The sequence below is a fragment of the Tenebrio molitor genome, chromosome 8 (assembly GCF_963966145.1).
Source record: "Tenebrio molitor chromosome 8, icTenMoli1.1, whole genome shotgun sequence".
NCBI lineage: Eukaryota > Metazoa > Arthropoda > Insecta > Coleoptera > Tenebrionidae > Tenebrio > Tenebrio molitor.
In genome coordinates this window covers 14597722-14614452 of record NC_091053.1, presented here as the reverse complement: position 1 = coordinate 14614452, position 16731 = coordinate 14597722, and the positions used below count along the sequence as shown (strand labels likewise).

Genomic DNA, 16731 nt, shown 5'->3' with positions numbered 1-16731 from the left:
GGCGCCGGGAAAATGGCGATTTGGTTGTGAAGAGTCGAGTGCAGGATTCGTTAGAATAAGTTAGAAAACCATCATTTTTTCCAAAAATGTTGAAAGCCCCAGAAGATTCTAGAATTTATGATACAGGGTGTTTTTGAAATGCGTGCACAAATTTTAATCAGGAGCTACTGGCTTCATGTAGAACTCGGAAAAAATATTTAAAAAATTCTAAGTATGTGAAAAAATAAAATGACATTTATTTTTTGAGCTACAATTTTTTTAAATTGCTTTTAATTTTCTACGTTGTCAAACAACCTCGTAGATAAAATTTCGGCACATTTTAAAAATACACCCTGTATATCATGTTTTATAAAATGTACGCCAATACGAAGTAACCTATAAGAAATATGCTTTAAAACAAGGAAACCGCATTGGTGTACGTTTTATAAAATATGATATACAGGGTGTATTTTTAAAATATGCCGAAATTTTACGTACGAGGTTGTTTGACAACGTAAAAGACTAAAAGCAATTAAAAAAAATTGTAACTCAAAAAATAAATGTCATTTTATTTTTTGACATAGAATTTTTTAAACATTTTTTCCGAGTTCTACATGAAGCCAGTAGCTCGTCATTAAAATATCTGCACAACTTACAAAATCACCCTGTATAACATTTTTTCCTAAAATGACTTCCCGAACACCATGTCGAAGTTTTTTACAGCTATTTGTTATAAATCTCTACTAATTGGGCTAGATCAAATCCAAAAGCAGTAATTTGTAGACGTAATTGTGACGAATCCAAAAAACCAAATGGGTTTCAATATAACTTTACAGAAACATCACGGTATTCAGGCCGGATTAATTTATTATTCCAGATAAATAGCTACTATCTTTTTATTGTTCAACTTCTCTTACTTAGGAGGTCAAGGTTACTTGGAGTCTTTATCAGAGGAGCCGTTAATTCGCGTGCGAATTGCTCCCTCAGAATGTGCTAAATTATTTACATTTATCAGCATTCAAAGTGCTGTGCATCGCCACGAGGCACAGTCACGCGTCTCCGCGGCGCAAATCCGGCCCTGTACAATTAATTCTCATAATCTCGGTATTACACAACTACAATCATGAAATCCGCACTCGGGGGTAGTTTTTCATCCCCTCGGCCTGTTTAAAATTTTAATACAACCGACACGCTCGTGTCTTTTCTTGACGACTGACGTAAAAACTCGGAGAAGTTGTATAAATTTTTATTTATGATTTCCTGCGGCCTTCGCCGTCTTGGAATAATAAAATATTCACTCATTAGAATCGGAGCGAAAATCGATGCGCTCGCCGCGTCATTTTTTCCGGTGAGTCCCATTCCGGTTTCATTTGCTAATCGAGCCATAAACCCGCGGTTAATTAACAAGTTGAGTTTATTTCTCGGGGGCATCGGAGGAGGAGCCGGGGGCGGTTTAAGTGGACGCACTTTTTCTTCATACAATGGCGGCGCAGATTGAAAGCTTTTTCCAAGAGTATTCAATGCCGGAAGTGTCGACTCGTTCATTCTTTTCCGAGTTTCCATTTCGATCTGAAGACGAAGAGTCCCAGATGACTCTTTTTCGTTTACCTTACAGGTGCGCTGTTCATTAAAGCCCAGTTCGCGATTCTAACCTTTATAGCTTCAAGTTTACGTAAACCGACTCAAAAAAAAAAATAAAAAAAATATATTGACATTTAATTGATAATAATCATAAACAATATATTCTGTAACTGGTATCATGATAATAATGCCGATAACAATAACTGCGACAGTCCTACCACACGGAAAGCACTAAATATCGTTCGATTAAAGAAGTTAAGCAACACTGTTTGGAGTCACTGTTTGGATGGGTGGCCCAAAAAAACACTTTTTTTTCTTTTTTTTTCCATTTCACTCTACTTGTTTTACATGTTGCAGATGCAAATCACACTAGCGAAGGCATCGACGATCCTGGGGCAGGAATAAATTCAGAAAAGCGGAATATTTGAACAAATCTCGCAATCTCTGCATTAAAAAAATGTATCCGCTTCCTAGAGCGTCTAAATATTTAAATTTGGCACAGCATGTGGAAAAAATCCGTAAAATTCTCGTTCTCCTTATCCGCTCGATTTTACCCCAGGCGCTCATTTCAATTTAATTCAATTGTGGCAGTAAAAAGGCAATTTTGTGTGATACAACCCGGCAGGACTGCAGCCCGACTGAATTATTGTAACTCCGCTCTTTATCATAAACACGTGATTTTTTACAGTCCTGGCAGGACGAGAAAGCTGCAGGGAGTCGCACTCGAGTTAATAAAATTTTACAGTAAGTGGCGCAGGAAAAAAGACGTAGAGAGTCTCATTTATTATTGAAAACCAATAGGCTTTTGTCAATGGTCGTTATTCTTCGAAGAGATTGTTAGCTTAGACAAATCCTGCAAGAGCCTGATATTGTTATGTCCCTCAGAATTGAATTGGTTCAGCAGAGTGGTGCTCGCTCTCATGTGGCACTTCTGCAGAAACACCTCAATTTGCAATTTTTTCCTAATAAATATTAATCAATTTTTCTGCCAGATTAAGCTCCAAGCTGTTATGAAGTTGTAGGTATTAGTGGTAAAACCGCGAGTAAAGCTTATCTGACCCTTGTCAAAGTTTAAGCGCGAAGAAATTTACGAGTTGCCCAACTTGTTGGGGCAAAGTTGTGCGATTATAATACGCAAGTGGAATTAAAAATCTAGGGAAAAATTGTCTTGAATAAATCTGTACAAAGTTATTGATACTGCAGTGGAAATAGAGGAGGTGGCAAAGTGGAACCTTGCGGGACTCATCAGTAAAGAATTCGTAATAATATGGTAAATGAAAAAAAAACAATTTTATTGTTAATTAACAATTCAGGTCAATTTAAGATTACTTCCACCCTACAGCATTATAACTAAAAATAACTGACCGTGTTTTCTTTTAATTTGTTCCGTCTCCGGTCCGCTAAACCTTCCGGGGTTGTCCAGACCAGATGCAACAACGTAACCTCCGTTCGCGACACAGGAACAGTTCTAGATGCGTCTTGATTATTCCTCGTGCGTGACACAACAATACTAGCACTAATGGTGGTAGTAATGATAATTTTACTGCAACCTTCTTTCAAGTAGAGACACAAATTTCGGTGTCAACAGTGAATGACAAATAGATTATTCGGTGTTCCCCGAACTGGATGATTATTCAGCGTTTTTTCTCTTTTATGAATGAACTACCACCCACGCACCCACGCACAATAAGATTGATGTACCTCGATCTGGAGAGAATCGACACGTGCGCTGACCGTATACTAATGGGAATTTATTTTTGGCGTTGTATGAAATAAAGATGAGAAATATTTCAGACGGGGGAGTCCCCAGAGATCCACAAAATCACCAACTATTTTTCTGATCACCGCTGCAATTAAACTAACGCGGCAGCTCGAATTTTATTAAACACTGGATGCATTTGACGTTTGTATATTTGTAAATTCCTGATTGTTCTCTCGTTCGTTCCGGCTCGTTGCGCTCGGACAAAATTTGAAAAAGCTCAATTGTGGAGGTAAATATCTGCTCTTTATGTTCGCACGAAAATATAGCACAATAAAAATTCGGTGGTATTTATCGATCTTTCTCGCATGTGCTGTTGTGTTGTGAGTTTGATAGCAAATGCGCGATTTTGAATGAACGTAGTGTTTTGTAGGAATTTCGCTATAGAATTTCGTCTGTTCATAAGCTAAGTTGCGAGAAACTAATTATTCTCCGGTGTCTTTCAATGCCTAGGTGCTCCCTGTTGGAGCGGAGTTGAAACAAATTTTTATTTGAGTGGGAGTAGTCAAGGGAAAACATGTGTTACGCGGACAATGTTTATTTGGGGTCAATTGCGACAAAGGGTTGTGACAGTCGTTTGTTGTGGTCGTAACATTAAAAGTGTCATCTGTAAATTGTCGATATGTTGTTAAATTACCGGCTATACTTTCACACAAGAGAGTAGGTACAGTAGAGATGTCGAGACAATTTTATTGCTAAAGTGACATGATCAAATTTAAAAACAGTTCCTTTCAAATTTAGTTGTGATGAATGGAATTCATACAAACACATGAGTCTATCTCCAGTCTTAAAGGAGAACAATGAAAAATTTAATTATTTTGAAAATATGGTGGAGGCGCCGGGAAACTTCTTGTGAAATTAGTGATATCTTTGTTATCGATTGAGCTAGATCACATTTTAAAACAGCGTTTTATAGATTTAATTGTGGCAAATCGATATCAAGAAGTCGCGTTTGTCTGTCTTTAATATTATCTGGGAAAATTTGAAATATGTTTTGCAAAAATGGTGAATGATCCTTTTGTTGGCAAATTATACCATTTTGCCATAAATCACGCGTCTGGTTTGCGTTTAAATAAAAAAGCGAACCAAGTCACAATTTGTAATTGTGTTAACAGTTAATATCAGAAAAGTAACAAAGCTAAACTGTTACGGCCTTATTTATTAACAAAAAATTTTTTTTCAAAATGTCAAATATACCTTATCAATAATTAGTTAGGTGGAGGTGGGATAGACATAAAATATAGCCAATTTTAATTAATTACAAGTCGCGATTTCTCGCCTGCTCGTAACCGATGCCCCACCCGGTATAAATGGCAAACTGGTGAAAGCGCCGGGATATTTTGAAAATTAAATTTGCTATTATTTTATCACCGACTGAGCTAGATTAAATGTAACGTGTTTTGTAGACATAATTGTAGCGAATAGCACGCAAAAATTTTATAACCTGAGAAAACGGCAAATTATGTCTTGCAAAAATTGTCCTTCGCCTACATTTTTTTTAAATAAACGAATTACTGAACTTACTGAACTAGATTAAATATGAAAAAAGCATTTTGTAGATTATTTACAGCGAATCGAATGCAGCAAACCAGTGGATCGCTTATACAGAGTGTCTATAAATCAATGTGGGATTCTAGTAGGCGTTGAATGTTTGCCCACTCTTTCCCCAGAAATCGAATAATATTAGTATGATCTATGACAACACTCAGAACAAATTGGTTTTACTGGTGGTCTAGCTTAACAAAATAGGTGCTTTACAAAATGAAAAGTATTATTGATAGGTCTCAACACTCTCAATAAATTACGTATTTATTTAATTTTCAAAAATATTTTGGAACATCTGTTTATTGATGTTACGACAACAGTTGGTAATCTCTTCTATTGACTCATTTAAATAATTCATTTGTCGTTTTTCAAGTGGCCGAACACAGAAAAGTCTGAGAAACCAGTTCGAGGTGACAAATTCTAATTCCAGAGCAATCTGCGATCCTACATTCTTTTATAGACAGTCTGTATAAGCTGAAAAAAAGAATATTCCTGAGTTTAGTAGATATAACTTTCATGAATCGAACAAAAGAAATCTTTTGACAGTGTTTTATAGATTTAATTGCAACAAACAGAACAGCTAAATCTACATTTAACCATCTTCCACATTAACTGATTAGACGGCAAATATACTTTACAAAAATGGTGGAGGCGCTCGGATAATTTAGCAAATTAACGAATTCTTGATTACCGACTGAGTCAGCTTAAATATAAAAAAGCACTTTATAAATTTAATTACTGTGAATCTAATGTAGCGACCCGCGCGATTCTATCTGTAACGTAACATTTTTTTTAATCATTTGCTATAAACTTGATTACCGATTGAGCCACGTTAAATTTGAAAGCAGCGTCGAATAGACTTAATTATGATGAATCCAATGGAAAAAACCGAATAAGCAAATCTGCAAAATTTGTTGAGATACTTAAAATCAATATACAGGGTGTGTCAAAATTCCACCGACAAACTTTCAGGGCTGATTCTATGATCAAAAACAAGCATACATATGGGGTCAAAAGCTTGTCAGTGAAATTCTGACGCACCCTGTATAACGCAAGATGATTCAGGAGCTGCGATTTCTTTTTAGATAAAATTTCACATAACTTTCTTACCGATTGAGCTAGATTAAATCTAAAAACAATATTTGATTAGACTTAATTGTAGCGAGTCGAATGTATAAAATCCCATACGTCTATTTCGAATATTATTATTTGAGAAAATATGCAAATACAGGGTGTTATTGAAAGTTGTCCAGATATTTTAAATGTCATTTATTTTTTAAGCTACTTTTTTTTTAATTGCTTTTAGTCTTCTACGTTGTCAAACAACCTCGTAGGTAAAATTTCGGCACATTTTAAAAATACACCCTGTATACCATATTTTATAAAACGTACACCAATGCGGTTTCCTTGTTTTAAAGCATATTTCCTATAGGTTACTTCGCATTGGCGTACGTTTTATAAAACATGATATACAGGGTGTATTTTTAAAATGTGCCGAAATTTTACCTACGAGGTTGTAGGACAACGTAGAAAACTAAAAGCAATTTAAAAAAATTGTAACTCAAAAAATAAATGTTATTTTATTTTTTTAAATGTTATTTTATTTTTTTACGTAGAATTTTTTTATAACTTTCAATAACACCCTGTATATTTTGTAAAAATTTTGAAGATGGAATGTTCTGCGAACGTCATAAAACTAACCAAATATTTTTCGTTTACATTTTCTTTTGTCGTTTTTTAAAAAAATTATTACAACGATATTTTCTGTACTAACCAAACTGGGAAACGTCTGTCGCCAAGGTAACGTTTCTAAACATTAAATTTGTTTTCTCTTGTACTCCCTTACGTCTGAGGACTGCTTAGTGTCCATCTTATTTTAAATGAGAAGTAGAGCACAAAGAACCACTCTACCAATTATAAAGCAAAGAAAATACCTTGTCCTCTGCAGGCTTAAGTCGTAAGCAGATTTTCGCGTAAAAGGGTGGACAACTAAAAGAATCCTACAGATTCTAAAGGAAAATGATCATTATTAAAGGACATTCCGTAGGAATAATCACTGTCGATTTCGTGAAAATATCTAACTGACAGTCCCTTCCTGCAGGATTATTTGGTCAAATAATAAAAAATCTCGGTCTCCTGAGAAATAATCCGAAAATCGCAATCTGGACCTGTTTCTCTTGCAGGACCTCAGTAATCTAATCCTGTCAACTTCTCCTAACTAAAAAGCTATTTATCGGCGTGACTTGTTACTAACAATATTGTCCTTCCTCCTGTAACGTATCCTATCGTTTTGATCTGTTCCCTTTTTTGAGGATGTTTGAAAACATCCAATATAACCTTAAATCAAAATTTTAAACAAGCTGCGTGCTGCAATCCTCCAGCTTTCACAAAGAACACTATCATCCTATACCAACAAATAAATAAAATAAAACGCTTTGCAACGTATGAGTTTCCCTTCAGAAATCCACTTTGGCAGTCAAGTTTCACCCCGAGACGATTGTCTTAGACACGAGATCAAACGACTTTACCGTTGCAAATCACATTCCTCCAAATATAATTTATTTTAAACTGTCAGCAAATTGTTTTAATCAGAAATCCCATGCATACCAAAGACGATCCAATCCACTTCCCATGGCCGCAAACAGTGATTGAAAAAAGTTTCCCATCGATCCCCATAAACCCTCTACTTTACGTCCTTGTTGTGCAAACTACTTCGGCTGATCAAAAACCAAAAAATATTGCCAGGACGAGATTAATTTCGAACAGGGATGATCGTTCACTTTCAAACTTTGCTCGTCCTTTGTGCAAATCTTGCCACCCCCATTCCACCGCCGCAAATAGGGGCGGCTGTATTGTTACACCTGTCCAAACACGCACACAATCGATAACTCGTTGTTTCTTCTCGAGGGAATTAATTAAATTAGAAAATTGCACTGAAAAGGATGCTAATCGGATATTAATTATGAACTGTTGAGCTCGATTACATCAAAGGGTTGTTGAACCCGCTAGGCTTGATTTTGATAAGAGTTCATTCGATTTTGAAGAGCGACGCCATTTTTAATTAAGGGGTGGGGGAGAAACCCTTATTACTACTTCCGCAATTCGTGTAATTGAAAAATGTCGTTTCCTCCTTTTGTTCCGGGGTCTATTAATAGAATAAACGAAATATAAAATTTCTCTCTCGAATTATCTCTCGGCGATTTTTTTATCGTCCAGTTTCACCCCGATCTCCAAGCACCAGAAGAATTTTTAATCAAACTTGGCATTTTTATTAAATCTTCTACGTTTCTCTCATTGTTTCAACAACAAACAGCAGTTTGGAGCCACCACGAAACAGCTTAGAAAGATGTTGACTCGCCAGGACCAGAGATATTCCAGATTCGTCCAGACGCGTCCAATATCGCTTCAAAACAAATTATAAAAGGTTTCCAGGAAATACGCAACCGGTTTGTTCTGAACTGGTAGTTTTAATTTTTTTCCAAAAAAATCCACCCTGCAAATCAATAGTGTGCTTTGCGTTATCCTGTTGGAAGTTGAAGAGGCACGAATGACACTGTAAATATTTTATTGCACTAACAAGGATTTATCCTGGACGGATTTCAGATATAAAAATAACTGGGGCGGTTGCAACAACAGGAACAGGGGAGTTGGTATTGCTTGGTGGAAATATAAAATTGCTAAGGCTTCTGTTTGCAATTAAGACAATAAAACCGGATGAAAGCTTCGTGTCGTGGTTGGGTGAAAATTATGGTAGTTTGCTAAATGCAGTATTGACAGCTGTGGCTATTCTTAGCTACGTCGTGAATTATTAAACAGATGTAAATAATTTATTTTGTGTCATTAAGGAAATTACGCATTTTGTGTTTTTAATGGTCGTACAGTAATGTAACATGAAGGAACAAAATGAAGCCTAATTAAATAAAATTCTATTGTTCGCTGAGAAATATTTTATAAGAGGTGCTCGTGTCGTTCGATTCTGGTTTCCACAGCCTTTTAAAATAAAAAATAATATGGCTGAGGGAAACAAAAGGACATGCGCCCGCCTTCTGTGAAAAAAGTTGATTGTGGTGGTGACAAAACGTATAAAAAACAAATCGTTTTCGACAAAGTGGAAAAAGTGTCAGTTCTAGTTTGTTTCACGAGGAGTGGAGGAGAAATAATTTTCGGTAGTTTTATAAATTTAATTATTTTTCGAGAGTTAGGCAACCAATAAAACGACTGTGTATAGCAAGTATACATATGTGTACGATCAAGCTAAGACAGACGTTTCGATAAAACAAAAGATGAGGTGGCACTCTTGATTTGTTTTCTTGTTGATTGAATGTTCTTTACAAATTCCAAAAATTACAACGGTTTGAATGTCAACGATAAAATGAATTTTACAAAAATTGACATTTTATTGATAAATTAGCTTTATAAATTCGAGATATTTTTTCAAGTTAACGAATTCTTGGTTACCAAGTGAGTGAAAAAGCAATCTATATATTTAATTACGACGAATCGAATGCAAGAAACCGATAAAGTCTGTCTGTAATATTAGCCGAGATTTTTTTTTTATTTTTTCATTACCCATTGAGGCAGGTTAAATCAAAAACCCACGCTTCGTGCAATTGATTATGATGAATCGAGTGCAAAGAACCCAACAAATCTATCTCTTACATCTGTCAAATAATAAAAAAGGTGGAGGTGCCGGGGTTTGTTAAAAATCAAATTTACTGAAAGCTTTTTACCGACTGAGCTAGACTAAATCTGAAAACAGTATTTTATAGAGTTGATCGTGATGGACCGAATGTCAAAAACTTCATAAGCTTATTTCAAAGAAAATTTGCAAATAACTATACGTTTGGCAAAAAAATGGTAAAACGTAGAATTTTCTGGAAACGTTATAAAGCAAATCAAACCCTCATTAAAACATGTTTTGATTACATTTTTTTTTGTCGTTTTGTTAAAAACATAATATTACTAGGAGATTTTTCTTGAGACTAACCAAACGGTCACGAGGGTCAAGTTTCTAAACATTAAATTTGCTTTTTTTTTGTATTCCTTTACGTCTTAGGACTGCTTAGTGTCCATCTTATTTCTTATGACTTATGAGGATTAAACAAAGAGCCACACTACAAATTATATAGAAATGGTCAAAAACAGACCAACTGTTTAAGCGTTGCCAACACAAAAAAGTCTCTAATACCAATTGTTAAAATAAGAGTTTTAACTTTTATTTAAGAAATATCCCCAGAAATCGGCACAAAAAAAATGTGTATCACTCGTCCAGAAACGGTTTTGGAGGCCTCGGCTCTCGCCTCGGCCCAGTAATGCAAATAACTATTGCACTACCCAATCTGACTCTTTACGAAAGGTGTAGGAAGATTATTTTTTGGTTTCTTCCCAAATTTTTAACAAAGATTGTTATTTATTATTTTGATATTTGTTTATCAATCGTAATCACTTATTAAAATTATATCCAATTTATTATACATGCTGTTTCCTAAAAAACGCCGCAAGCCGTAACTCCGTTATTTATTGCACGATTTTAATAAGCAAAAAAAGCAATAAAATGATTAAAAATACACTACAAAACGACTGAATTTTGTATTTTTTTCTACATTAATTCTTACGTCAAATAAGTGTCAATATTTTTTTTTATGGAAACATATATTTTTTTATTTTTATTCTAGTAGATGATGTCTAACACTTTGACTTTTGTGCAACAAAAATTCAAGAAAAAAAATAAAAATTTTATTACGTTACGATGCTTTATAAATGAATTTAAAAAAAAATCAAGCCCGCCGTGGAAAACAAAGAGATAAAAATCCTTTCGTCATTCTTCGAAAGAGGAATAAACATTTGTCATTGTTTTCTACGGCGCGCTTGATTTTTTTTAATTCATTAATAAAAAAATCGTAATGTAATAAAAAAAATTTTTATTTACTTAAATATTTATTCCGCAAAAATCAACGTGTTAGATATCATTGAAATCAGAAAAAAATTCTCTACCAGAATAAAAAAAGTATACATATTTTATATGGTTCCATTTAAAAAAAGAAAGTTGACACGTATTTGACATAACAATTAATGTTCAAAAATTAAAAATGGATCCATATTGTAGTGTTTTTTTTAACCATTTTATTGCTTTTTTTGTTTATTAAAATCGGACAATAAATAACAGAGTTACGGTTTGCGGCGTTTTTTAAGAAACAGCCTGTATATTCACCTAGTGTATTTTGTTCATACTCAATTTGTTTCCCTCTGAATTATTAGAATTCTTATGCCGAATATTTTCTCTTCTTGGTAAATATTTTCAGTTTCTAAGACTCCAAGCGCTTGATCTTCAAGAAGCCCAACAACTGGTTTATTCATCGGAAGATCTTTTCGTACAAGAAACTCTGTTTTGAATATGATATTTATGAAACTGTGGTATCCTTAAAACTTTTCCAGCAATAAACATTTACGTAAAAATATTTATTTTTGTAATAATAGCTCGTTTTACATTATGAATAAGTTTTTCATTCATTTTTTCAGTAAATTGTTGATTCTGGAGTACAAAATTCTGTAGGGAATTGATTTTAATAAAAAAAATTTGTTTGGAAACATTTTTAACTAAATCATGAAGTCGAGAAACGAACATCCTAAGATAACATGTTTATTTCCCAGATACATTTTTATTTCTTTAAATATACTTGCGAAAATAATTGAGAAAACAATTTAAAGAAACTTGTCAACAACATAGCCATACTCAATAGATTCCTTAAAGAAATTCTCTCTATTTCAATTGAAATGTTGTCAAAATAATTATCTAAAAATGTGAATTTTTGTAATAGTTATATCCGTTAGAGTACGGTAGGTGTATTTTCCAGCGCGACAACTAGATTTCAGGCGCGAGGCGAAGCCGAGGTAGTCCTCGGACACAAACAATACATTTTTTTTTAAAGCGAGTCGAGGAAGCACAAGTATCTGCTACATTAAACCAGTCTTAGATCAAGATGAGAATCAACCACAAATATTTTCTCTTTTTAGCACTTTTTCGTGTGGAAAAAACCTGAAACTTCCTGTCATTTGTTATTAAAATTTAATGCAAAAATGATTCGTAACTTATTTGTACCGACAACTTTGAAATTTTCAATTCAAATTCAAATTTACAAAGTAAAGTTAAAATATGACTGAACCTGTGCACCAAATTTTTGAAAACAAATATTAAAAAAATCTCTTAAAATTTTAAAATAATTTTGCTGTTTGCTTGATTAGCATAACCTGAACTCGGCAAATTTCATCAATTTAATAGTCTGAACCCGCACGATCGGAGTATCGCATGAAAATTTAAAATTCCAATTGCATCATCGAAATTGTTTTCACACCTACGCGGAAACCACAGGCGTGAAAATTATTGTCGCGTGGAAAAGCTCGCGGCAGGGGTCGGGAAATTCTCGCCGAAATATTTTCACTTCACTAACGAGTCACACCTCGACCACTTTTAATGAACGAATTTGATTTGTCGTGCCCACGGATTGGGAAAATTTTGGCTCTGGGACAGCTGGGAGATAAAAAGATAAAAGACAGCACTCGCGGAATTAAAGCGAAATTAAAGATACAGGTGTCAGTTCGCTGGCAGAGCTTCGAAGAAGTAGTTTCGTGAAATTTATCGCAGAGACGCTTCAATGGTTGTGATGGAAAGCGCAATCATGGAAAAGGGTGTTGGTTGGAATTTTATGGCGATGAAAGATCGGCATTTTGACAACTTTGTGTCATTCGCGCGAGTTTATTGTTGCTTTAGTCAACAAAGAATATTTTGTAAGCACCCTTAATGAAAAAGGTAATTTTACGTACGAGAAGTAACTCTTTTTCGGACGCACTTTTTCGTACGCACATTTTCGGACGCACTTTTTCGGGCGCACTTTTCTGATCATGGACCGTGGTGCCATCTGTTGGTCAGTCTAGTAAGTTAGCAATCAAACCGACAAAATGGAGAATTGTCCTGTCACCATAAATTATGCAAATAAGTAATTGTATTGCAAATAGTAAATTTCTAATTTTGTTACCAAGCTGATAACAAGTACTATAAAAAAATTGTTAATACATAAATTTGTCTATTTGAAAAAGGTACATACAAAATAAATTTGTAATTTTTCCAATGATGTTTTTTGCTTTATAGTTCCTGCGGTCGCCTAAAAAATGTAATGTGCACCTCTGCCAAAAAGTGCCTTTTATCCTCGCCTGTTTTCACGCCTCGGCCGCGCCTCGGCCAGAAAACCCAGACTCGGACGAAAAAGATGCCCTTTTTGGCCTTGATACACAAAATAACTATTAATAAGGCAGGTCTGAAATTTTTTTGAATTAAGACTTTCAATTCCAGACAAGAGAAAATTTAATTAACACAACTTCAAAAACATCTACAAATAAATATCTATTTGGGACGTTAGCATAGATTAGTAGAGAGTTTCACTGGGATTTCAAAGGTAAAACTGTTACAACAGCCGCTGCATACGCCTGATCTGGCACCATGTGATTTCTTTTGGTCCTGATATTAAAAAAAATTATACTTGTGGTGCTCAGATCTCGATTAAATCGCTTCAAAGATCTTGAAAGTAACTCAAAAAGAAAAACATTTTTGCTTTGTTGACGCACTGAAAATGAAAGATTTTTTGACAGTTTAAATTTTTTTCCAGATCTTGTGTATTAAATTTTAAATGTCACAGTTTGATTCACACATGAAATTTATTTTTTGTGCTCACTCCCTATATTTCAAATGAGAATCTGCATGCCATTACGAAACTAATTAAAATTTCATTTGCTTTGGTAAATTTCAACGCAAATATTTTGTTACCCGCAAGTAAATCAAAATGTCGATTAACCCCATAAGGCACATTCGCATTCAACCCCCGCACCTATTATGCACCCCAAACCCCATAAAAAAATAAACTAAAACCAAGTGGGCGGAGAAAAGCAGAAGTCACGTCACTCTCCCCAGCTTGTCTTTATACAGGATTTGAAACTTAAGGGTTGCACCCATTCTCCCCGAACCACCCCCAGGACGTGCGGCAAAACATGTCCAAATTTCCGCCCCCGGATTTTTTTCATAAATCATTTACGAGTAGCTTCTAATGAAGCGAAGACGATCTGGTGGAAATTTATTGGGGCCGATAAATTTTTATGTGAATCAAACTCACCCTAAAGATCGAGTTTCGGCGGGCGCGGAAAACACGAAGCGACGTCCTTTTCGACGGAAAAGCGGACGAGAACTAACGCGTTTTCCGACTTTTCACGGCGCAAACGCCGCCCCCGTTACGGACCTTATCTGTGAAAGCTTTTTTACGCGATTGCCATAAAGCTCGGAAATGATCGTACTTAAATCAAAATGGAGCTAATTACACAGAAAAAAAATACTAAGTGGCTTATCGCAGGGTTATGGCTAGTTGGGATTACGCCGCAAATAAAATGGGATTCTTATGTCTCTGTTTCAACACCTCGAAATCATCATTTTAAGAATTTGTGTCTTACTAAAGAAAAAAAAGTTTATGGCCGGATCTGGTCGTAAATTATTTTTAAAAAATTGTAGCGCTGGAGTAACAGGAAAATGGGGAAGATCTACTTAAATCTTGTTTCTGTTACAATTCTGTTATAATAAATAATAAGTAATAATAAATAAAGAACAAAAATGCTTAAGTGATTGAGATAATAGCGTCCAATTTGAAATAATAAAAACATAACGACATAAAATCATCTTGACAAGTTATAATATTTCACAGATTTGCGTTGTCATTTCACCGTAAACAATGATAGTCCAAGGATGGACCCTTGGGGCATGCCAGATGTAACTTACGACAGGTGACCACATTGTTGGTATTTTATTAAAAACTATACATATATGCATATTCTAAGGCGATTCCTGGTTTGGCAGCGATAGCGAGCAGACGTGGAAAAAGTGCAGCGATAACAAACGTAAACAACGACGAGTGAGTGAGAAGTGATAAGCAGAAGACAGCGGGCAAGAAAGAGAGGGCATGCCGAAATCGCCGAAAGCAAGGAAAGAAAGCAGCAAGAGAGAAAGAGAAGAGGGTAGGATGTCGGAAGAAGGCCTGAACCCATTCAGAAAGAGTTCCAGAACCGAAAGATCCCCAAGTAGAGGCGAAGAAAGAAATCAAAGCAAAGAAATAGAGAAGAAAATAGAAACAGTGCTCAGAGAGATAAAAGAGGATATGGCGGGAATAGTAGAGGAGAGCAGAGCACGAAGAAAGGAATTAGCGGCAGCGAGAGAGAAAGAGGGAGAGCAAGAAAGAGAGGACATGCTGAAATCGTCAGAAGTAAGGAAAGAAAGCAGCAAGAGAGAAAGAGAAGAGGGTAGAACGTCGAAAGAAGCCAAGAACCCACTCAGAAATAGTTCCAGAACGAGAAGATCACCAAATAGAAGCGAAGAAGAAAATCAAAGCAAGGAAATGGATAAGGAAATGAAAACTACCATGATAAGAAAGATGAGAGAGGAGATCAAAACACTAAGAAAGGAATTAGCGGCAGTGAGAGAGGAGAATGGGGAGCTAAGGAAAGAATTAGCGACAGTAAGAGAGAATATGAGAGGAAGAGACGAAAAAGAGCAGTTGAAGAAGGCAGATTGGATGAAAAGGATGGAAACGATAGAGGAAAAGATGGAACAAAGAGAAAAGAAGGAGAGGAAGAATAATGTTATAATAACTGGAATAGGAGCAATAAGTGGAAATATAGAGAGGGGTGTGGAAGAATGGTTAGAAAGGGAGATAGGGGTGAAAGTGAATGTAAAGGAAGCATTTAAAATAAATAAAGATAAGATGATGCTGGCAAAAATAGAAAGTTGGGAGCAGAAGAAGAACATAATGCTAAGTAAGAGTAAGTTAAAGGAAAAAAAAAGGTGAGAGGATGTATATAGATGACGATTTGACAAAAGAAGAAAGGGAAACACAAAAGAAGTTAAGAGAGTTGGCCAGAGAGGAGAGAGATAGAGGAAAAAGGGTGAAAATAGGATACAGGAAAATACAGATAAACGGGGACTGGTTTAGATGGGATAAGAGACAGGAGAAACTGAAGAAAATTTGCTAAAAGAAGGAGAGAATAAGAAGACGACTCGGCGAGAAAATGTACAAGGAGAAGGTGAATAAAAAGGCAGAGGGACAAAGACACAGAAAAGTAAGAGAAAAGAGAGAGAATAAGAGAATCGAAGTACAATAGGGAGGAGAAAGAGTGTGTGTGAGAGAGGAAAATGATAGCGGGTTGCAGAGGTGGGGACGAGGAGAGAGAGAACAGGAATGGGAAGGAAGGAGAAGAGAGAGAGAAGGTGCAAGAAGTGACGCGAGGATAGTGAAAAGATCAAACACATGCGGCGAAATGAGAGAGAGAAAGAGAAGGGAATGGGGAGAAATAGGGAGCGAAGACGACAGGGAGATGGATGAAAGAATAAGGAAGAGGAGAGAAAGAAGAGAGAACGAGAGGAGTGAGGGAGAACAATAAATTGTTATTTTTATGTTTATGTTTCGTAATCAGGAATCTGAAGCCCGTAGGGCAAAATAAAGCATTTTGTTGTTGCATATTCTAAGGCCTTTAAAGCTTTCACATTATGTAGGTAATTACTTGATTACGGTAATTTTGAAAATTTTCCCTGTGCTTACACAAACTCAAATAGGAATTTAGATCCCCAGAGAATTTATAGATATTAATATTAACACACCTGAGCAAATTTTAGTTGTTGATTTGAAGCAGGCAAATACGTAATAATAAATTAAGAGGTAAACAACGGTAAAATTGCCTCGGTAAATTTATTTGCGGTTGGGTTGTTTTGACAAAATTTTGGGATCATTCAAAATGGCATTCAAACACATTTTACAAATATATATATTCGGTTATAAAAG

The 16731-nt window shown here is 35.3% G+C and overlaps 1 protein-coding gene across 1 annotated transcript; it reads left to right on the top strand.

Moving 5' to 3' along the window:
- The first annotated feature begins 14859 nt into the window (after positions 1–14859).
- LOC138137075 (uncharacterized) lies at positions 14860–15925 on the top strand. Its single transcript, XM_069056364.1, has 2 exons — positions 14860–15709; positions 15756–15925. Exons 1-2 carry the CDS (start codon positions 14860–14862, stop codon positions 15923–15925), a joined length of 1020 nt encoding a protein of 339 aa, XP_068912465.1.
- Positions 15926–16731: the final 806 nt, after the last annotated feature.

Coding starts and splice junctions, on each gene's coding strand:
- LOC138137075 (XM_069056364.1), top strand. CDS start 14,860: ATGCCGAAATCGCCGAAAGCAAGGAAAGAAAGCAGCAAGAGAGAAAGA. Junction 15,710..15,755: donor GAAGAAGAACATAATGCTAA/GTAAGAGTAAGT, acceptor GGATGTATATAG/ATGACGATTTGACAAAAGAA.